Source organism: Oryx dammah, unplaced genomic scaffold (assembly GCF_014754425.2).
Source record: "Oryx dammah isolate SB20612 unplaced genomic scaffold, SCBI_Odam_1.1 HiC_scaffold_2, whole genome shotgun sequence".
NCBI classification, from domain to species: Eukaryota; Metazoa; Chordata; class Mammalia; order Artiodactyla; family Bovidae; genus Oryx; species Oryx dammah.
The window spans coordinates 196343489-196367159 of NW_024070186.1; the positions used below are offsets into that span (position 1 = coordinate 196343489).

The window sequence follows — 23671 nt, forward strand, 5'->3', positions numbered from 1 at the left end:
TGAACTCAAGAGGCTGTTCACGTCAGGGAAGGAGACGCTGGCTAGAGCGGCTAGACGCGGGGCCTAGACAGGCCCAAAAGTGGAGGGGAGCTCAGCCTGGGGTAGGAGACAAGCCCCCAAGCCCCCCACCTCAGCCCAGCTCCGCGCCGACGACATGCCGACGCAACAGGGAGGGTCTGGATGGATTTTTAAATGGGAGCAAGTGCTGTCATTGTGAGGCTCAATATGCAAAACCCACAGAAAGTGGGCTCGGATGAAGCCACCTCCTCACTCTCACGGGCTAGGAGAAGGCATCTGTGTGACACGTGTTTCAAAGACGGTTGCAAATAATCTGAAGCATAAGAACAAAGTCTCTCTGCCACTTTGGCAAGAAGACAACACGCAGCCAGGCGTCAGCTTTGAAGTGCACGACACCGAGGTGAGAGGAGGGGCCTGCACATGCTGTCGGGGTGGCAGCTGCCGGCTGACAGACAGACAGACAGACAGCCGTGTGGGGGAGAGCAAGCTGAGCTGCGAGCAGTCTCACCGGGAAGGCGGGCTTTCCCCACCTCCTCGGGGACACGACTGTGCGGCTGGACTGACCTGAACCACTCCATAAGCCCGGCCTCTGCGCTCGAAACAATGAGCGCTTCTACAGAGGAAGAGTCCCGGGCAGGCGACCGGGTCAGAGGTGCTCCCGGGACTGGTGTCCCGGCCGTTGGGAGCACAGGTACATTTGGGGGCCACACTTGGGGCCCTTAAGGTGTCTTTGCCACCCCATGGACTGGAGCCTACCAGGCTTCCCCACCCTTGGGATTTCCCAGGCAAGTATACTGGAGTGGGTAGCCATTCCCTTCTCCCAGGGATCTTCCTGACCCAGGGACTGAACCCCCATCTGCACTGGCTAGCCGATTCTTTACCACTGAGCAAGTAGCGAAGCCCAGAGATTTTGGCTGCCATTGATTAATGAGGGAACCAGTAAGACGTTACAATGTATCAGAAGAACATTCAAACAACATACATACATGCGACCGTCAGGAAGGCTAAAATGAACCTACAAACAGAGGCAAAACTGGCCAGCAGCTTCAGAGCAATAACCAACTGCTACGGTCATGACTTATCACAAGGACACACGGTTTGTTTGCATCATTGCGAGCGTTCTGGAGAAAGCTCTAGAGTTGTGAGATTACTCTAGAGTTATAGAAATAGCTCAAAAACGATGAAAAGGCGTCAGGTGACCCTGAAGATGGCTCGAAGGGCCATGGTGACCTGCCCTTCGGTCCACTGCAGAGTCCATCCCAGGCTTTTCTGGCATTCTCCCCCTTGGGACTGTACCAACGTTAAAGACTAGTCTTGATCAAACTCGACCAGCACTTTAGAGCAGGCCACGCCCTTCTGCTGTGGGACGGAGTCCTCAGCCCGTCTGCAGAGTCCCTGCTGTGAAGACATCAAGAGCCCTGCCCTCTCTCTTTTCCTTTGTTCGCATCACACAGCCTGTGGGACCTTAGGTCTCTGACCAGGGATTAAACCTGTGCCCCATGCAGTCAAAGAGGGCTGTCTTAACCGCTGGACCGCCGTGGAGGGTCTGCTGGGCCCCCTTGGCCCTGCTGGGCCTTCCCCCTCAGCCCAGCAGGCTTGTCCCTCGGGCTGGGCCTTGGGACGTGGCAGTTCTCTCCAAGCCCTGGCCTCTGGCAGAGACGCCTGGGGCCAGGGGACGACCAGCTCCCTGGGAGGAGCTCGGGACGCCTGCGGGGCCACGCTCCACACAAATGGGCTCTGGCTCGGGCCGGCGCCTGGACACACTGCGGCGGCAGCTTCAGAGTTCTGCTCCGTGAGCGTGCTGACAAGGCCGTCCTGTGATGCTGGTGCGTCGGGAGGGCAGGTGTTACCCAGCGCCTGCCTCCGCCACGGAGCCAGGCCAGAGTGGTCCCTGCAGGACCCAAGTCCAGGAGGACAGAGGCGGACTCTGCCTGCCAGGCGGTGCTGGTGGCAGCCAGTACCCTAAGAGGTGGGACATGGGGACTGTTGGATGGGGTTATTTAGAACCGTCCTCTGGCACAGCCCTCAGTGCCAGCCAAATACCATCTCCATTTTAGCACATTAGCTGCTAAGCGGCTCTTTCTGACCGTGATTAGCCAGCGTGTTCAGGGGCTTCTTAAGGGCGCTGTTCCCTAATAAAAATAAACTCCAGATGACAGTGCTGGTCTTGCTATCTGCTCGGCAGGGAGACGTGTGACTCACCCACTGACAAGCGGGTTGACTTGGCCAAGGCCGCAGATGAAGTCAGGGCCAGCGGGAGAGAACGGTCCTCTCCACTTCAGAGTCTTTGTGGTGACGATGCTCGATGCAGTCGTGATGACGGTGGGGACTACTCCAGACTCTTCTCTAGAGGCTCTCGGGGAAAGCGTCTGGGCAGTGGCCAGCTCAGGCGGGCCCAGCAGGGGAGCCAGGGGCAGAGAACGCCCTCGGTCACCTTCTCGGCGTCTTGGCCCCTCCTGCACACTGTCCTCACTTCAGAAGCTGTTTCCACATTCCTGGAGTTGACATGCTGCCCCCTGCCCTCGCCGTCCTGGCCTCCTGCCACGCCTGCCCGCCAGGGGCGTCGTCCGACCGTCTCCCGTCTGGGCCTTCCCCCCACTGTCTCCCCACGGCCCTTGGAATGAAGGCACCTCAATGGGAGAGCCCAGCTGTCAGGGGTTGAGGCTGACCGTGTCAGCGTGCAGCCAGCACCCAGCAGAGCACCTGGTGCACAGCAGACGCCCAAGCAGGACTAAGTACTGCACAGATGGACAGATGGAATGAATGACTGTATGTAACACCCGCTTCCTACTTAGGCAAGATGTCTGACAAAGAGCCAACCAACCACGCACACTGTTGAGGGAACAGCTGGGACGCACGTGAAGCCGTGCCCTATTTTATGTAACCCGGGCACCTCAGGGCACCTCCCTCACGGCCCAGGGCCCGTGACATGACCCGAGTACATCCTCCGGGAATCCACCAGGGAACCTGACCCCGTTCATCCGTGAGTGCCTATTAAGGGCACAAAGATGACGGAAACAGAGTCCCGATTTCAAGGAGATGACGCCCACGGGAGTCGGCCATGCCAGGATCCTGACGGCAAGAGGCTGCTCCTGCGGGGTCCTCTCCACCCCGTGCAGACCGGGCGCCCCTGCGGGCATGGCCCCGGGCCCTCAGCAGACCCCGGCACCCACCCAGGGAGGCCCCCGGGACCACTCCTGCTGCTGCCCGCCTCGGCGCCCACGCTGCCCTTTCGTTTTCCTGAACCCCGAGCTGCGGTTTCCATTTGAAACTCTGTAAAGCATCCGGAGCGTTTCGCTGGCTGGTGTGGGTCTGAGCCAGAAGGAAAGGTTAAAGACGCTAAGAGCCAGGAAGAAATCTGATTATTGCTCATGGCGACACCACCGCGTCGCTACTTACTGTTCTCGGACAGCTCCACGATGTAGTAAAGAACAGGGCTGTTCCCGTCGAAGGGTCGGACCCAGGAGAGCACCACGGCATGGCTGTGTGCAGGGTTCAGGCTGGCCACGAGGTTCTGGGGTGAATGAGGCAGCTCACTTGGATACAAAGGAAGAAAGAAAGAAAGAAAAAAAAACCACGTATCAGAATTGTGTGATAACCTCCTGGCTCTCACACTGCCGGGTCCTGGGGCGCAATGTTTGGAAAATGGAAAACAGCAAGCAGGCCCTGAACACAAACACTAACGACTCGCTGCCCTCCCCCCTCAAAAAAAAAACAAAAACCATCACCATTCACAACGTGTTTTATTTTCCAAACGTAATTTGATTTAATCCCTCTGGTAGGGATTAAACAGCTAATGACTCTCACTTAAATTGAGTGGGGAGTGCCCATTTCATACAGTAGATGGTTTAATTGAGAAAACTTGGTCACCAATTTGCTTCTGCGGTGAGATGCTGTTAATGGGAACACAGCAAACGACGTAAGAGGGAGAGGCCCAGGAAACAGGGTTGACTGTGGAAGTTCCCCACACCAGCTGTTTGGAGTCACCAGCCACGATGCCCGTATGTCTCGGACAGCGTGGCTCATGACTGGGCTTGGGCAATTATACTGTCGCCCTGGTTCTGTTGGGCAATGGAGATTCGGGAGAGGCACTGAAAGGCAACTGCAGTGAAAACACTAACTGAAAACCCATGGAAACAGTAAGCAACCCATCAGCAAGGATATAAAGTGGAAACACAAAGCAGATAATTCTGGAAAGAAGCTACAAGCAGAACGCGTCTTCATTGGGATTTACTGATGATGAAGCTTCAAAACCCAGTTGCGTGGTTTCTGCCACCGATGGTGCTGAGACCTTGCACCCCCAAGCTGCCAGGCCCGTGTTTAACCTTTGCCCCTTGGGTCCCGGGGCAGGGCCCTGCGTTTTGGACCTTAGAACTGGCTTCTCCTCCTGCTGGAGAGGGGAGGGGGCTGGAAAGGGGACGCTGGGTGTGACCTGTTTCACCCACCAGCTAGCTCTGGTCTCTCTTACACATCAATTACTGCTGACCCACACAGGCCAGCACAGAAAGCCATAATTATACTTGATACTTTTAATTTAAAAAATGTACTCATTACCCTTGGAAATTTATTAAGCTGTTATGTGCTTGCAGCTACCTAAGAAACACAGCTCTCTCTAACCCACCAATGCGGTTTATAAACAAACTAATATTTCTCACGTAGACCACAACTTTAAATCAGTACCACGAAGGATGAACTCGGGCCTGAAATGTCGTCCTGTTTTCTCTTTAGTTGTGAACTGAGCTTTAAATCAGGAAAGGGGCCCCACTGCTCTGTCCACAACACCAGCACTCCTGGAGTCGTGAGGATCAGACGGCCCAGAGCCCTGCGCTCCTGCCCTCAGCAGCACCCCTTCCCCGCTCATCAGCCATCTCTGCCCCCCAGGCACTCTCCTGCGAGCACAGCACTGCCCGGGGGGACCAAGCCCATAACTCACCACTCGCCCAGCCTCCAGAGTTCAGTCTCCCCTCTGTGGGGACCCTCTGTGCCCCCTCGCCCCTGACTCGAGCAGAACTCATCACGCCTACCTCGACTCCCTCTGTAATTGATAGACTTTCCAGCTGGACAGATATCATGAGGTCCACAGAGCAGGGCCAGGGAGGGTGCTGGACAACGGGCCCTCGTCCTCCACCAGGCAGCCTCGTCTACCCTGAGTCACCAACGCCTGGAGCTGAGTGGCACGCAGGGGACGTGTGGAGGGTGGGCGCGCTGACCCCGCCGGGGCGGAGGGAAGAACAAAGCCCTTTCCAGCCCACCCTCCCGGGTGTGGACACAGCCAGAAGGCGGTCCTGGCCCTGGCCGCCCAGAGTGCCCAGCTGGGGAGCCACGACGGGGACAGCAGCTGAGAGGCAGTGCCCTGCGGGGTGGCGGGGCCAAGGACGAGAGCATCGAGGGTGAAGACGGAGGACCAGGCAGGCAGTGGCCGCTGGGGGCACAGGCAGGACCAGGGGCGCCAGGAGGTTGCAGTGGGGGAAAGCAGGGCTCGCACAAGGGAGGCAAGAGAGAGAGAGGCCCGGGTCCAGAGTTTCTGGCTGTTGGTGTGACACTAGCTTCCGGGGCTGGAACTGGGACCCCGAGGGCAGTTCGTTAGAAACGGTCCTGGCGACAAACTGTCGGAGGGTGCTCTGTGTAACCGTCAGGAGGGAGAAGAGGCGTGCGACAAGTCTGCTCAGTGGTCAGAGGAGGCAGGCGGCCGGGGCTGACGCGGTGGGGAGCGGGGAAGACACGGCAGCTGGAGGAGGGGCGCGCAGCCGGAGGAGGGGCGCACAGCGGGCCTGGGACCAGCCTCACAGAGTCATCCTCCTGTCCCCGAGGAGGGACGGACAGGACAGGGGGCGGCGGGAAGGGACCAGCTCCTTCTGCATAAGAGGAGAGTCGGCCGTGGCCCAGAGCGTCCCTGCACACCCTGTCCCGGGGGTTGCGAGGGGTCCGACCCGAACGTTCCCACAGCCGGGAAGACCCCGGGTCTGAGCTCAGAGCCAGATCGTGCCTCTCAGCCTAACCAGAGTGCACTTAGCAGCAACCTATCTGGCAGGTGAGCGGGAGCTCTTCCGGGGCTGGAGGGTGGCGAGGCGGAGGGCTGCTCACCACGCCGTGTCTGCTGGTCACTCCAGGCAGCCTCCCATCCAGGCGTCCACTCAGGGAGCCCTGGAGCCAGCTCGGACAAGGCCCTGGTCCGTCCATCCCCCCCGGGGCGCGGGTCTGGGGTCCTGCCTCCTGGCCCCTGAACGGCCACCAAGGGGAAGAGCACAGGGCCTGTGGAAAGGAGGGCACACCAAACAGCAGCAACCGAGCCTGTGGTGCACGGGTGAGCAGAGAATTCTAGAGAGACTGGGGAGACTTAGGACCTTAAAAGGCAAAGTAGCCTTGAGACATTTAGCACTGGTACCGAGATTCAGAGCCAGCGGTCCCCAAGGACGTCGCTGTCTGGGACGCGGCTGGAGATAACGAGCCCTCGTCCACCGCTGCCCAAGTCCATGGTCACCCCCGGAGGACGGCCGACGCAAAGTGCGGTTTTTACATACATCACAGGACTCTGAGTCGGAAGGAAATTCAGATTTCTTTTTTTCTTCTGGTTGCAGCCTCTCCCCATTCGGAATTCCTCTCCGGCATATCTCTGGTTTCAGTATTACCGGTCTCACAATGCAGAGAACTCTTTAATATACATTGGAAACGTACACTATTTCTTTAAATGATAAGTTTCGGTTATCTGCAAAATTAAGTCTGGTGAAATACTCGACTAACCCATCCATGGCCGACAAACGAGGCTTTCCGATACTCTGAATCCATTTCGGAGGCTCTTATCTGATAGCAGGAGAGGGTGTCTCAGCACGTCTCTGCCAGCGTGAAGGGTACACGATCAGCAGGGAGACTCACTGATCCTGGTGTGCAGACGGGGTGACAGAGGAAACGTGTCCGAGGACGCGGGGGCGAAGCCCGTGCTGCGTCACCGCGCGGTTTGAAGAGAACTTGCCATCGGGGGGACTAGGCCGTGGTAATGGCAGAAATTACCAACAACCCAGCCAGGCCTGTGCAGGCAGGCGAGGCAGCGAGGTGTGTTTGGGAAAAACCAGCTGGGGAAGAGACCCGAGAGGAAGCGGATGGTGAAGAGGCGCCCGCGGGGGGCTGCCCGGGAGGGAGAGGGGCCCATGAGCGTTCTTCTATAGAAAAGCCCTGCCCTTTGAGCGGACAGACGACGCCTCGGTCAAACCCATCTTCTCTGAGTTCACTCCGAGGATGAAGGCAGTGGGGGCTCGATGGCTCTTGAGAAATGGCATTGAATTGTTCGCTCCGTGTTACAGCTTTCAGAAGAGGCTCTAGGGAAGGAAGCCTCTCCCACTGCCTCGGGGCCGCGTCTCCAGCCGCTCCGTAAATGAGGCTTTCCTCTGTACTCTGGCTCAGAGGAATTAGTCTCTGGTCTCAGAAGGAAAGACGCGGTGCTAATTGGGTTTTTAAATGATTAACAGTCAACCCACAGAGCCTTAGCATCTGGTCCCTCTGGGGTGCTCAATATAGCAAGAAGCTTCGGGGGTCTGCAGTCACCCCAGACCCAGTTTCTTCCTGTAAGGCCCCAGCAAACTGGTAGGACAGATAAAACTAACATGACCGGTGGCCAGCGTGACCGAGACTGCGTGTTGCTAACTGGTCAGATGCTCCATGAGACCCTCTGGAATTGCAGAGACCTCTCCTCTCTGGGCGGAGAAGGCAATGGCACCCCACTCCAGTACTTGTGCCTGGAAAATCCCATGGATGGAGGAGCCTGGTAGGCTGCAGTCCATGGGGTCGCTGAGGGTCGGACACAACTGAGCGACTTCACTTTCACTTTTCACTTTCATGCATTGGAGAAGGAAATGGCAACCCACTCCAGTGTTCTTGCCTGGAGAATCCCAGGGACAGGGGAGCCTGGTGGGCTGCCATCTACGGGGTTGCGCAGAGCCTGACATGACTGAAGCGACTGAGCAGCAGCAGCAGCTCCTCTCTGGGAGGGGGTGAGGCAGACCCTCCGAAATCAATCCTCCTTGGTGGCATCAAATACACTAACCTGTCTCGATCTGCTAAGTGGAGCGGGGCTTCCTCAGACCCTGATGGGCCACCTGTTCCAGGCACCAAGGCCTCCATGGCAGATAGACATACCTGGTGCGTCCGAGGGTCACAGACCTCAGGCAGAAATAAAGTAGGGTGAAAGAGAGACACCTCTTGGGCCCCAGTGTGTGGGGGGGTGCTGTTGATGAAAAGAGGAGTAATTTTTATGAGATGGTGAGGAATAGTAAGAGCTGGGACTGACTGTCCCCCCTGAGCAGGGCTGCTGGCCAGTCCATTCAAATTTCATCACCATCCTTCAAGGTAAAACGACAACTCGCCCTGTTCACAGGTGAGAAAACCGAGGCTGCAGCATGGGAGCTGGGGAGGGGCCCCCAGGCCAGCATCGCTCGGGGGTGGCCAGTGGCCCTGCTGTGATGGTGGCTTCTCCCCCCACCAGGGTCCCCTAGCCGCCCTGCCCCCCTGGCTGACACACAGCAGATGCTCCACGGCGCCAACTATAGAGCAAGCCCACAGGAGAGCTGCCAGCAGCTGGCCTGCTCCTGAGAAGCCCCCTTGTAACACTCCTAATTTCTATATTTAACCAAGTGGCTTTTAACTCAAGTGGGGAGGCTGGGAAGCACGCTTTCAGGCTCTTCTGAAGGACACTATTTAGCCGTGAGCAGCTCTCAGTCACTCCCGCAACAGGAGACTGTGGTTGCTGTCATCCGAGCGAATCCAGGAGACGTTAACGCGCTGGATTTGCAAGTTCTGAGAAGCTCGAATGCCCCGCAATCCTGAGTTATGACTACTATCATCAGTATTGTCATTGCCGACGTCCTAGAGTTAGGACCTTATTGGATCTAAAGATACGCGCGCTCTAACCTACAACCTCCCCCATTCATTCCGATTTGGAAGAACTGAGAGCTTATTACACTGACAATTCACAAGGACTGCTGTCTCTCAAATCAGCTCTGCAACCAGTCGCACCTAAATTGGTTTGAATCGCGAATCTGCAGTATTTCTGTATTTGGAGATGAGGTGTTTTGCCATTACAGAAAGCCCATTATTTTATAGATACAGCCACATTTACTGAAAAAAAATGCATTTTACTTAGAGGAAATCAAATAAGCAAATAGTAGGGAAGATATGTAAATCAGCAGAACATAAAAACTGCGGAACAGAGAGAGCGCGCTGCACTGGAAGCCGCAGTCTGGCTTCTGCTGACAGTATCTTTATGAAACGCTAACATTTATTTATTTGGTACCAATGATGGGTGATCTAAGAGTTCTCAAAGGTAGTTTAACTGTGAATAGCACGGTGTGTCACGTGGATGTATGGGTCGCGGACGCCAGAATCATCAACAATTTTTAGGAAGGTCTTCCTGTGAGCTGTGGATGGGGGAAGGAAGACAGGGGACCAGGGCTGAGCAGGGCAGGCACCCTCAAGTGGTGGGGGTCCCAGGCGTGTACACAGCTGAAGGAAGGCCAGAGGCCTGAGCAGACTGGCTGGGAGGACTACGGGACACATTCATTCAACCCACCAATGTGCGTTGACTGAGCGCCCCAGGTATGCCAACATGGCCAGGCCTCAAAACGCAGAGCTGTGTCATCCTCCACTCCAGGGGAGAGAGAAGGGGGAGACAGAGGGTGAGATGGTTAACCGGCATCACTGACCCAATGGACGTGGATCTGAGCAAACTCTGGGAGAGAGTGGAGGACAGAGGAGCCTGGCGTGCTGCAGTCCATGGGGTCACAAAGAGTCGGACACGACTTATCGACTGAACAACAACAAATATATGCTGCAAAGATGACCTGGTCAGCAGGCCCTTCAGCTTCCTGCCTGTGAGGAGAGGGGCTGTGGGAGGCGAGTGTGGCCCCCACGGCTCCCCACCCTGGAAGGCCCGGCAGGCGGGATGGGCGGCTGCCTGCCACATCTGTGAGTTCTGGTGGGAGGTGTGTGCCTCCCCTCGGAGAGCAGGGGGCTCTCAGGGGCACTGGGCCGGCCTGCCGTCCTGTTACCAGCTGGAGGTTCTGATGGGCGTCGCGTGGAAAGGCGGGGTAAACAGTCCGTCAGGATGCAGGGTCAGAGGGAGTCATCGAGGAGGAAAAGCGATCGTGAACCAGCCAAGCTGAGGGCAGACACGATCCAACTTTAAGGTTACCGACCCCCACCCTGTAAGTGTGCGTGTCTGAGGCCCAAGGCAACTACCAACCCCCAGCCCTGCAAGTGCGCCTGCCATGGGCCTCTGATCCCTGTTGTGTGACCCACCGCCATGCGACCGCACGCGGAGGAGCACTGACCCGGCGCGCAGGCGGGCGCAGTACTCACATCACCTCCAGGCGCGCTGTCCTGGAGTCGTTCCCGCCCTCGGAGATCACCCCGCACGTGTAGTCCCCGATGTCGCCCGACCACGTCTGGCTGATGAGGAGGGACCCGTCTTTCTCCACCACGACCCTGGAGCTGCTGGACGGCGCGATGACCACGTTGTCCTTCTTCCACACATAGCTGTGGGCCAAGCAGAGAGGCCTGAGTGAGGACCCGGCCGCTGACCTTCCCCCTCTGTTAAAAAGCAAGCCATTGATGACTTTGTAAACGTGCGTGCGTGCTACGCTGCTTCAGCTGTGTCCAAGTCCTTGCGACCCCGCGGACTGCAGCCCCCCAGGCTCCTCTGTCCATGGGATTCTCCAGGCAAGAATACTGGAGTGGGTGGCCGTGCCCTCCTCCAGGGGATCTTCCTGACCCAGGGATCCAACTTGCGTCTCTTACTTCTCCTGCATCGGCAGGCGGGTTCTTTAACACCAGAGCCCCCTGGGCAGCACGACTTTGTGAATATATTGTAGTAAATAGTAAGAACCACTAAAATGTCCTCTCTAAAGGGTGGTACCTAACATGGGAATTATACCTTAAAGAAAGGAAAGCAACCTAAGGTCTTGGTCACAACACAGAGGCAGATGCTGAAGTTAAAAGCCAGACCCTGAAGATGGAGCAGACGCTGCTCGGTCCTGGGGCTCGGGACGGGCAGTCTGAGGGGTCACGCCTGTCACCACTCCATCTGCCCCTCCTGCTGAGGAACGCCCTGGAGGCCAGAGTGCGGCTGGATAGGGGCAGGGCTGAGTAAAAGTCCCCAGGGTGGAATTCCCCAATTCCTGATGAAAACGCATCACACTCGGTCAACACGCTTTCTTAAAACCCAGTCATTCTGTCCTTAAAACTGCACGCCCTTCTCTTTTCATTTCTTATGACTTTAGCACGCTTTTCTTTTTGCATGTAGACGCCGCTAGGAGCCCGCCAGCCTGGGGCTGTGGGTGGGCCGGGCCCCTCACTGGTCACTGCTGGGTGGGATCACAGTGCTGGCTCTCCTCTCCCAAACCCTAGGCTGGATTTCCAAATTGCGCCCAGTTCTTTAAAGGCTTGATGTGCACAGAGCTCAGGCGTCACAACACACGGCTTGTCCAGCATCACCCGCAGACATAGCAGGACTGCCCCAGCGGGGAGGAGGGGAATCGCTGCTCACCCTGGGAGCAGCGCTCAGGGCCAGCGCCCCTCCAGGTGTCCAGGCGGGGGGTGCCCAGAGTGAGCAACTTAATCACTTCTCAGGAAGTGAGCTCCGACTCTGTTTAACCACACATAAGAAGCTATGAGGAAACCACACAGATCAGAGGGGTTTTTCTCGTGGCCTTAGGGCAGCAGAAAATATCTGTTTGTCTATTGTTGGGTGACACTCCCAAGTCCTTTAGAAACGAATGAATTCTCTGCTGCTGCTAAGTCACTTCAGTCGTGTCCGACTCTGTGCGACCCCAGAGATGGCAGCCCACCAGGCTCCCCCATCCCTGGGATTCTCCAGGCAAGAACACTGGAGTGGGCTGCCATTTCCTTCTCCAATGCATGAAAGTGAAAAGTGAAAGTGAAGTCACTCAGTCGTGTCCGACTGTTCGAGACCCTATGGACTGCAGCCCACCAGGCTGCCCCGTCCGTGGGATTTTCCAGGCAAGAGCACTGGAGTGGGGTGCCATTGCCTTCTCCAAATGAATTCTCTAGGATCCAAGAATTCTCTAGGTAATCTTCTAACTCCTTGGCTTTTGTGTGTTTGCTTTGCATTCAACATTCTTGGAAGGAAGGCAAACTTGATTTCTGAGCTCTGGGGAACTCCAGAGAGGCAGATAGAAATACAGTTCTCAATTTGTCCAGTAGCTGCCCAAGAAGAGAGAAAGCAGCCGGGGCTCCACATCCAGGTAGTGACGCGTCTGTGCGTCCACCGCCCTCTCCCTCTGCTCAGAGTGGAATGTGAGGAAGCAGGAGGAGACCTCAGTTCTGTCGGGGCTAACTGCATGCCTTTGGGGCTGAGGCCAGAGTGGAAACGCAAGGATGACCATGTCCTCTTTCTAGATGCATGCTGAAGGCTGGTTCTGAAAATTAAAAACCCCTCTGCAAGTGGCGGCTCTTTGGGAAGAAGCTCGTGGTCGACAGCCACCTGTGTCTGCTGCCCCGCGTCCACCTGGACAGTCAGGTTCTTCATCACGACCTTCCAGGCTGAGTCAGACAAAGGCGGGGCGGGGTCGCCATCCCCTGAGCGGGTCTTCACACCCTCCAGCTCCCCTCGTCCCGGTGTTCTCCTCTAAGCGAGCTGATCGCTGCGGGGCCTTCCCCCACGTGGTACTCCCCCTCTGCCTGAGACACAGCAGCTGTCCTTGCGGGAGAGCAGAGCCCTCGGGTCCAGCCAGGCCCCAGTGCCAACACTGCTGAAATCCCATTCGATCTCTCTGGATTTTTCTCTCATTAAGTATCAGCCTCTGACAAGCACGTTTTACAGATAGTGTATTAACCTTGGCAGAAAAATCATGAAACGCTGTGCTGAAGTACTGTAAATAATACCTAAGGCTGGAGTGGAAGATGGGGTCTGTGTGATTAATGAAGGGGCCCGGGACCGTAAGAGGCTGCAATCAGGGATCTGTGGCTGAAACCAAAGCTCCCGAGAGTCTCCCCTCTCGCCTCTACCTCAGGGCCCCAGCTCATGGAATGTTAATGCTGTAACTGACAGAGCTGACCGGAGAGAAATGCGGGGGTCGTGGGTGGCTCCGCAGTGCAGCGTGGCCGTGGTCCCCTTGATTACCACGCGGTCCTCCGGAGGGGTCACGATGGACGTTCGATCTGCAAAGACACAGGCTGCAGCTCAGACAGGACCCCGAGGCTGAGAGCTTCCTCCCTCGGGGGGCGGGGGGAACGAGCTGGTCATCTGACGTCACAACCTTGCTTCCTCTCACCGTGGCAAAACGAGTGTAAACGGAAGCAATCAGAGACTTTCGGGGAATTGAGAGCAAGCCCGTCTGCATCTCGGGGAGGCAGGCAGGCAGGCCTCCCACCCCCCACCCCTCCCCCGCCCACCCCGGTCATGCCCCGACCTCGGAACACTCCAGAAGGAAATGGGAAGCAAGATCACAGGCAGCAGTCTGCCAGGCTCTACGCTCTGAGGAAGAATCTGGATTCTTACCCAAGAGGATCAACATTCTGGTAAGGTCCACACTGCACCTCATGGCTTTGCAAAGCGCTTTCATTTATGGGTTTACTGAATCCTTACAACAGTCTCACGAGGGCTATGATTCTCCCAGTGACCAGGAGGGGAAACCGGGGCTTGGCCCTGCAGGGTCTCTTGCCCGATAGTCCGGGGCACAGGGGACCTGGTGCTCTGTGCGGGCCTGAACGTCCGCCGGCACTCCACAGCCCCGCCCTGTGTGTCCCCACGCTGCACACCCTGGAGGCGGGCGCTGCTCTGAGGCAGGAAAGAGCCCGGAGCCTAGGTCAGGAGGCTGGGTCCCTGCTGACCGCTCACCCGTGGGGCATCCAGAGAAATGCCTCTGCTCGGAGCTCCGTTTTCCTGTCTATGAAAGGGGTGCTGTTTGCTCCCGCTGGGACAGACAGAGCTGGGGTACCTGGGAAGACCCCAGGCCACACAGGGCCGTGCCAGCCATTCTTGTGTTATTACAATTTTGCATCTTAGCAGACCCACAATATGCTCTGGTGAATGACCTACAGAGATGCAGACATCAGTTTTCCACAAGCTTTTACATTTACGGTTAATTTCCAGGGATGCTGGATGAATCAGACATGGTTGACACATTAGGTTATCCCATGGAACAAAATCTCTTTTCTAGTAAATATTTAACACTACTGGGGGGGCGGGCGCTATACTCATGGTTTAAAAAAAAACTAGTGATATCTTTAGAAAACCTAATAAATTAGGAAGGGCCATTTATCCGAGTGGACACCAACTATTTCATAGAAATGTAAACCAGATATGAAATAAAGTACAAGTGTTTTTTTTTTTTTTTTTAGTTTTTCTTCAGGGAAGGTATTTAAACAAATTATTCACCCATGCAGTTAAAAGTTTCTCTCCTCATATAGATGGCTTTAGCAAAATCTATTAATGAGCACTGTTTCTGGCTATTTTGGACAATACTGTTGTAGTGATATGGATACAGATGAAACAGAGAGGGAAAAGTTTATCAGCCAGTGAAGCTGAATACTTGGTAATCCAAACCTTAGGTTCTGGAAAACAATTTATTCTGCGTTTCAGAAACTCGTGTTATAGTTCACTCCTACACATAGGAAACATCCATACTTACTATACGAGGAGTGTTTTATTTGGGTATAGTTACAGTGTGGGAAAAATACTTCCCCTCGGGTTTTAATTCTCGGATCGATCCACTCTTCTCATGTGATTTGTATAAAATTAGCCAACTTCTCAGTTTTGTTCTTTGAACTAGTTTGGCATAATACCCCTACTCTACTGACATTAAAAAGTTAACCTTTTATCTCTCCTGAAATGTCCCCATTAAATCTTTGAATACATTTTCTAATTATTCTTTTAGAATCTGAAAAAAACTAATTGCTCAACAGATTTCTCTAAATTAGTTGTAGAAATAATGATTCTCCTTTGATTAGATTAGGGAGTCCAAGGGCATATTGACATCCCCAAGCACAGACGATGTGCTGATTAAACCATTATTAACAGATCGTTCCACGTGGGCCGTGGTCCTTACTCCACACGGTGAGCGTGGCGGACGCGTTCAGGGAGCCCTCTGAGTTGGCTGCTTGGCAGGTGTAGTTGCCCGCATCCTGGATGAAGACAGGGGCGATCTGCAGACCCCCAGACTCCAGGAGCATGAACCGGGGGACCCGCACAGAGCCGCTGGCCAGAATATGGCTTCCTGCGGACGGCAGAGGAAACAGGAATGTGAGAACCGGAACGCTCAAGGAGACGCGATGCTGTGGCTGCAGCCGGGAAGATAAACGAGGAAATAATCGGAAGACAGTGGAAACCATGTGCACGGAAGTAACCAGAGCAGTTTGCTTTAGCAGTCATTAGGATAACCGAAGCCAAGAACACCCTCACTTCCAATGCTGAGAGACTCGGTTAAGAAAATTATGACCCATGAATGGACATGTACACTCTGCTGTCTTTCTGCTGTAGAGCACATGGAACTCTGCTCAGCCTAATGTGGCAGCCTGGATGGGAGGGGAGTTTGGGGGGAGAATGGATACAAGTATACATTTGGCCAAAGCCCTTAGAGTTCACTTGAAGCTATCACAACACTGTTAATTGGGTAAATTTCAACACAAAGTAACAAGTTTAAAAAAATTACAACCCATAAATGTGATGGCTTCCTCTGAGTGGTGGATTTTGTTTTCTGTATATAAATTTTCTATCTAAGGCTATTATTACATTCTAAATCAGGAAAGACAAGAAGAAAATATCTAAAATGAAAGAATCCCCTCCTCTTTGCGATTAATCGGTAGCTTCCCAGATCTTTGTGTCTATAAGCTGAGGCCCCTTCGAGAGTTGGGAAGCCACCAAGGGCTTGTCTGGGTGAGAAAAAAGTGTAAGTTTTGAGGTTTCACCAGGATACAGTCCACCAAGCATGATCTATGGGGAGGAACCCAATTCAGCTGGGGCTTGTCAAGGATGGACCACGGGTGCCATTCATTCAGTGGCAGGGCTGCCTAAGGTGTTGATGGGGCTGGGCCGGGGCAGGGTGGTGCTGCAATGAGCCTGGGACGTGACTCCACACTTCACAGGAACGGAAACAGAGTCAGACTGAGTGTCGCACACGACCAGCTGCTGCGGACGCAGGTAGTCCTGCGCTAGAAGCAGCTTGCTAAAGTAACAAAGGACGCACTCCTAGCTGTGACCTCCCGCCTTCACAAAGGGGCTGAAACCGGGGGCCCTGATTTAAGGGGCCGCCCGGCCCGAGGCACTGACGGAGGCTCCTGAGGAGGAAAGAGCTGTCCGCGCGTGGTAGGGAAATGTGCCTCCTGTTCGGACGGTGAGCTCCGGGGAGCTCGCGGGGTCTCGCCCATCTGGCTCCCCGGGATCTTCCTCGTCACAGAATGGACGGGTGAGTGGGAATAACAGAGGAAACCCTGCCCCGCCGGGTCCACCTCCTGAGGCAGGTGCGAGCCGCCTACCTCTGCTCCACACGATGGCCGGCCTGGGGGCCCCGGACACCTCACACCTGAGCACAGCTGTCATCCCGTCGGTCACCGTGGTGTCCACAGGGAGCTGGGTGAAGGCTGGGGCCACATCTAGGCAGAGGATGCGGACAGTGAGACGGGAACGCTCAGGCCAGCCTGGAGGAGGCATCTGCCTGGGTGTTTACAGAACTAACCACAGACAGCGCTGCAGCGATAAAAGGTGAAAGCCCTGCAGGACTGACTATAACCCTGCATCTGCACAAGGAGGGCGAGCAGAAGAGCTGCGTGCACGCGCAGTCGCCGCAGTCGCATCCGACTTGCGACCCCGTGGACTGGAGCCCGCCAGCCTCCTCTGTCCGTGGGATTCTCCAGGCAAGAACACTGGAGAGGAGAGCCAGGCCCTCCTCCAGGGGAGCTTCCCGACCCAGGGATCAACCCACCCACGTCTCTTACATCTCCTGCTTTGGCAGGTGGGCTCTTTACCACTGAACCCCAGAGCTTTCAGATGAACATTAAAAAGAAGACGGAAATTTATTTACAGAAATCAAACAAGCTGCTTTCATTACTTAAAAAAAATAGAAATACCTAATTTCTGAATACTAAATATCACCCAAGAGATGACATTTTGACACTTCCTAGGATCCATTTTGAACATTAAAATAAACAGATTCTAAGGACCTCAGAAAAGAATCTTAGCTTTGTTCCTGAGCCTCATGGGCCCAGAGTAACTGACATGGGTGCTCAGTAAATGCTTGTTAAACGAAGAAATAGATACTGATTGTTTTACACACTATATTTTTATTTCATGAAAAGTGCTTTTTTTTTTTTTTTTTTAAATCCACTTTGCAAAGCCCTGTACTTACAAAGCAGATACGTAGCATTATCATTACAGGTATTTATTTGTTCATGCTCCAGTTGTCATGGGAACCAGGTTAAGTAGCACTTTCATTTAAATTTCTAAACTGATCCTCCTGAGACCCCTGTGACCTGGGCTGAGCTGGCTACGTTTTGAAGAGAGAGCTGAGCCTCGGTGGGATTGGGTGGTCTTCCCTGGGCCTCCCATGAGAGCTGAGCGAGAGCTGAGCCTGGGTGGGATCAGGCAGTCTTCCCTGGGCCTCCCATGAGAGCGGGGTCTGGGTGGGATCAGGCGGTCTTCCCTGGGCCTCCCATGAGAGCGGGGTCTGGGTGGGATCAGGCGGTCTTCCCTGGGCCTCCCATGAGAGTGGGGTATGCAGCCTCCACCCTGGGCCCGGTCCAGTCTGCCCTTGTTTCTGTAAGTGAACCCCTGTGAACAGCCACGTCTGCTCAGACCTGTCTATGCTGCCTCCAGGTTATGACAGCAGAGGTGAGTGGGGGCAACAGAAACCGCCTCCCTCAAAGCCAAAAGCAGTTACATCTGGCTTTGTATAATCCCTGCCCCGCACATCCCGGCCCCCTGCTGCAGAACAGGGTTAAGTAATTCCATGCTCAGACACTCAGTCGTGTCTCATTCTTTGAGACCCCATGGACCATAGCCCACCAGGCTCCTTTGTCCATGGGATTCTCCAGGCAAGAACACTGGGGTGGGTTGCCCTTCCCTTCTCCAGGAGATCTTCCCAACCCAGGGATCAAACCTGTGTCTCTTACATCGTCTCCTGCACTGGCAGATGGGTTCCTTACCACTGATGCCACCTGGGACTCCCCACGTAATTCTAATAGGTCAAAACTCAGTCTCCAGCTTAAGACCCCAATATTACTTTCACTGCTTGAAGTGATACTGGTTTCCTAGACTCCACAACGGAGGGGAAATTTGACCCTGGGCAAGGGCAGAGGAAGTGACCCCTAGTTTAGTAAAACACTTGCATGAATATCTCAGTATTGCAATAGTCTCTTCCAAGTCATCGCTGACGAGAGCCACTGGCAGTGCACACACTGACCGTGATTTGATTTCCTGAACGGCCCCCGCACCTGGAGACATCAGCATTTTGCTTCCAGACAGGGCAAGCATGAGAATTCCATAATCACTAAACTCTACTTGTTTTAGAGGAAAAACAACTATGGGAGATTAAACAGAAAACCCACAGATACCCTTATCTTATTTTTCAGAGTGCCAAAGTATTTCTGCTAAAGGGATCATAAAAGAAACTCATGAAAGAACTATAATTGTTCAATAAAACTAAAATAAAGAATAAATATAGAAAAACAGGTAAAAAAAGATCAAAAGAAGAAGATTAGGCATGAGCTGTCCACTTAGTCTTTCCAGTTCTGCCCAGAAAGACGGGGACTTTGCTTCTACATCTCAACAGAGCAGCGCGTTAAGTGCCCCAGGTATGGGCACTCGGGCTGGACAGACGCCTGTGTTCCCTGAGCGGCCGTGGGGCGAGGGCCGGGGCCTCAGGGCTGCCCAGGGGCCGGGCTCTGGGGGGGGGCAGTACTCACTGGTGACGTCTAGGTAGGTGTGGGTCTGGACCTCCCCACCCGCATTGCTGGCCAGGCACTGGAAGATCCCCGAGTCCTCTGGACGCAGCTGCCGGACGCGCAGGCCTCCGCCAGCCAGCACTTGGTACCGAGGGTTCTGGAGCTTGTTGATGGAGATGGCATCCTTGAACCACTGGAGGGCAGGAGGAGGGACGCCTGCGGAGAAGTGGAAACAGTCGGGCATTTAAGACTCACTAAATTTCAAGAACTGCTACGTGAGGACTGAGGCAAAGCGGCTCCAAGGTATTTCCCTGGGCATCGCCTCATGCCTCCAAGCACCCGGTCGGGCGGTGTTCTCATCTCCCGTGCAGATGGGGAGGGGGCTGCAGACCCTTCCAGCTCTTCCCACGGTCTGGCCCTGCCCTTGTCCTACGGGTATGGCTGCGACTGACCTCAGACAGTGCTGGGAGGAAGGCCCCTGGCCTTGCGGTGACTGCCTCTGTCTCGTGGGGACTGGGGAAGGGTCACCAGGGTGGGAGACAGGTGCCCCCTCCAAGCTGTGCCATTGGCCAGGGTAGGTAACCCCTCTTCTTCCCAGTTCCCTGGGACTCGGGAAGGAAGTGGTGTGCCCCCTCGAAGGTGACTGTGAAGATCGATCACGTCAGCACATAAGCTCTCCCGGCCCCCGGCCCAGGGGGCGTGCTCACCGCACAGCCTGGGACTACAGCACCCTGTCTCGGGAATCGGGGTCACTGATCCGCGTGCTCCTGATCCGTGCCCTGATCAGTCACATGAGCCAGTCACTGATCCACGCACAGGGGGCCTGGTGGACGACCTCAAGCAGCAAGCATGCAAGGTATATCTGGTCCAGGTTGTGGATTTGGGAGACGTCACCGTGGCCCCGAGACCAGGCTGCTGCAGAGATGACGGGGTAGGGGGGATGCTCCCATGCCTGCACCCAAGAGTGGGTGGGCCAGCGTCAGATGGAGGCTCAAGGCCCAGCCGCCCCTCCTGGGTGCCCCCTCCTCATCTCGGTGATGTCCCAGGGGAGGCCGAGACTCCCGAGCAGTGAGACTGGAGCTGCACACGACCTCGCCACCTGGAAGGAGGCTTGAGGTTGGGGTTCGCCAGGTGGGCGTACTCGGTGGACAAGGCCACGGGGCAGAACCTGGGTTGTAAATGATGGGGCTTTCCTTGGCCCAAGAGCATGAGGACCTCTGTTGCTTGGCCCCCAAATGGGTGTGGTCAGTGCAGGTGACCAGGCGACTGGATGAAAATGCACTATCCCTGGTGGCTTTGCCGCCTGGGACACACCAGGCCCTCCTCTCGGTTCCCTTAGATCCTTGGGGAACCGGCAAAGGGAAGACAGCTTCCCTGCTCCCTCCTCCTGAAGCCAAGAAGGGTCAGGCCACCCAAGAGGGCGGACCAGAGAGGCCATTTGTGGAACAGACCGAGGCACTCGAGATGGGGTCCCAGGCTTCCCTGGTACAGTACGCTGGTTGTCGGAAAAATGCGGAAGCACCTGGCTTATTTCTAGATCTTGGATCCTTCTGTGCCTCAGCGTCCCTAAATATAAAATGAATTTAAATAAAAGATCTCGACACCATTCACACTGAAAGGCACACTTGGATCTGTTCACTTATGATACTGTGTAGGTGTAAGACGTCTTCTTTAATAAATAAAGCTAATATCAGGGGATATTTCAGGATAATGTATTCTCAGATTCTGTTCTTTGCCTTCATTATGCTTCCTGTCACTTTTCATTAAATCAGGAAATTAAAAAAAAATTCATTTGAAGGTAAAAGCATAACCACTTCATGTAAAGTCTCATAATAGCAATTACACGATGTAGCTTTCATAAAGAATAACCACTTCGCATGCTGCTGTGGTTTCATTGTCAAAATTAAAAGAAAGCAGTAAATTATATGATGGCAACGCAATGTGGAAAGACCTGTTCGGTATGTACTTATAAGCCTGTACTTAACAAGCAGTTTACTCTGCAGAAGTCATGCAAGGAAAGCATCTTCTCATCAAAGGGAGAGCCCAACATTGTCATTCATAGGAAAATAATTGTTAGTAAACAGGGAACTGGGAATAGTTCTATTTGGGGCAATTTATTGTCATAAACAGGAATCTTATTCCTGCAGTACGGCAGGCTTCTGTTTCTAAAGTATAAGCACTCTAAACATTTTATAGTTTCACTTTCACAGAGTTGTTGGCCTTAAAAAACTGGTGTTTACACAGAAGTGAGAATAATGGGGCCAAGGTAAGAAAAGATTTCCCCGGGAAGTTCACAGGACACCACCTCTCCCCTCCGGCCGCCATCCCTGTGGGTCGAGCCGGTCACAGAGAAGGGCGCCAAGTGGGGCTGGACACAGCACTCCGGAAGCTGCTGGGGCAGGGGCCGGAGCCCCCGAGGAACCAATTCCCCTGGGCTGGAGCCGCTGCTGCAGGAGGTTCGGTGGGTGCAGGGGCGGGGACTGGACGCCCGTGTCTATGCTGACCTTCCACACCACCGAGGGGCACCCCCGCTCCCTCCCTGCATCTGTTCGGGTCCGGGCCTAAGCACTGGCTACGAAGAGCTGGGGGATGTGGGTTTGGATCTGGCCTGTCCGGGGATCCGAGAGCAACGCCCTCGCCAGACCCCAGGCAGTGACTTTACAACAGGGTCTCCTCCATCTTCCCACCTCAGCGTCTGAGGGGGTGCTTTCCAGAAGATTCCCAGAACTGTTGGGAAACAGCCTCCAAGCTCTTAGAAGAAGAGCTGAAACCCTTAAGATGCACAGGTCTTAACGTCAAGGGTCCTTCTCGTTCCCTGATCCTCTCCAGGGCACTTGCACGGTTTTGATTATGAAGTCACCGCAGAAAGCCTGGCCCTGCTGGAGGCCCAGTGTGCTGGATGTGGGATAGGAGCAATGGCCCGTGAAGGGTCAAGGCAAGAGGTCAAACCACCCCCGTGACAGAAGAAAGGTCAGTCAAAAGCTGAAAAGCCAGAAAAACAGGAAGATTTCTGATTCAAGAAGTTAGAACGATCTCTCTCCCCTCGGAGCGGACATGGGCAGCAGCCCCTCTCACCCCAGGGATGAGAAGGAATTTCCTGCCCCAAGTCTTGGGAGGCTCACTCTGGGGGAGTCGGAGCCTCTGAAGGGAGTCAGGAGGATAAGGCTTGGCCTCTGCTGGGACGGATGCCGTTAAGTCTTCCTGGCTCTTCCTTTGGGTAAATGTTCTTATCCCTGCTTTGCAGGCGAGGACACAAAAGCTAAGCAAGATCAAAGGCCTTCCCCAAGGTTGCACGCCCAGCGGCTGAGTTCTGCTCCAGGTGCGCTGCCCAGACGATGGCTCTGCCCTGGAGATGCCCTGATGGTCCTCACCGTGTGGAGGCTCCCCCCACAGCCTCTGTGCGCCCACCCGCACGGCTCCCCCACCCACCACGGCTCACCTGTACCCCCCCCCAAGGCCCCCCTCACTCACCCACGGCTTCACACACAATGTCCACGTTTTCTTCCACTTCCGCCAATATCCGACTCTCGGGTTCCACGGTAAAATAGGGTGGCTCTTTAAATAAGAAAAAAACCGAAACAGCCCCTAAGCCAAAGAGATATATTTCAGAAGACCCTTACAGCCTGAAAGAGTTTGAACTCCTTTTATAGAACTATTTTTGAAAACTTCATTAGCTGCCTACCATCGTGCACACAAACTCAGAATTCAGTGAGCAGGGTCCAAAGGCAATTTACAGTCCGAGGTTTCAGAAAGCGAATTACTACGCAGGGCAATGGCTACTTTCCAGCTTGTGGGTCTGAATCATGGAATATCTTAATTCACATTTTAGAAGGACTATCCCACGAGGTTCATACAGGTTTATATTTACAGCACAGTATTTTATAGGCTCGTTTGCTTCAGTGCCTAAACTAAACAACAACTCACGAAATCCATCAAATAAAGCACCACGGGCAGGTGCCCGGCCTGTTATTAGGGAGCGGGGCAGCCTATTAACGTATTTTTCAAAGTCTTAGCAGTTCTTCTCCAAAATATAGATTTAATACTTCAGTGGAAGACAAAATCATAGTTAAGAGAAGAAAGGAAATGGACCTCTCATCCATCTTCAGCAGCAAAGGAAACACAACCACTTGTATATCTCCAGACGCCCGGCCCGCCCGCCTGCGGTTGGACGAACAGCAGAAAAGCAGTAGCTGTATTAAACAATGAATTTCCTTGGAGAGTAAATTGCGGTATTTTTCTTGGTTTATTTAGCAGGAATTCAACATTGGCATGGCCAAGCTTGTCGAGTATTAAGGTAGTAGTGTCTTCATTAGCATGATAACCACGGCTGGTCATTCGCTTTCCTTGTGACAATTTCTGGGTACTGTCTTCCAGACAGGTTTGTTTCCAACTCTGATTGTGTGACTGTGGACACTACAGCTTGGCCTGCCTTCTGTACTGACTAAATCTTTAAACAGGGGAACCTAAAGGAGGAAACAGAGAAATGAGAACTTCAGTGTTTCGGAGACTTGACGAAGGAGGCAAGGCTGCAAGTCCCTCCCTGGAAGCAGTCAGGTGTCAGTCCTGCAATTACCGCGTCGCTCAGGCAGAAACGACCTGCTGGAAGCAGCCCGTGTGGCCGAGGCCGCGGCTGCAGGTGGGGGCAGACTCTCCACCTGGCTGTGCGTGTGTAGACCAGGCCTCGAAGAACACTGCAGATTCCTCATCAGCAGGCTGGTCTTCGACCGCGCACACACGCACACTCACGCACACTCACACGCACACTCAC

General features: G+C 54.5%; 1 protein-coding gene across 1 annotated transcript in view; it reads right to left on the minus strand.

Moving 5' to 3' along the window:
• The window catches only part of SDK1 (sidekick cell adhesion molecule 1), a 734089-nt gene that overhangs the window by 158026 nt on the left and 552392 nt on the right, over positions 1-23671 (minus strand). Inside the window, exons 8-14 of the mRNA XM_040229997.1 lie at positions 22375-22458; positions 18925-19119; positions 16501-16617; positions 15075-15242; positions 13083-13185; positions 10366-10542; positions 3418-3554 (exon numbers count right to left, since the gene is read on the minus strand). Of these exons, the coding sequence (XP_040085931.1) occupies positions 3418-3554; positions 10366-10542; positions 13083-13185; positions 15075-15242; positions 16501-16617; positions 18925-19119; positions 22375-22458 (981 nt within the window). The remainder of the gene's footprint in view (positions 1-3417; positions 3555-10365; positions 10543-13082; positions 13186-15074; positions 15243-16500; positions 16618-18924; positions 19120-22374; positions 22459-23671) is intronic.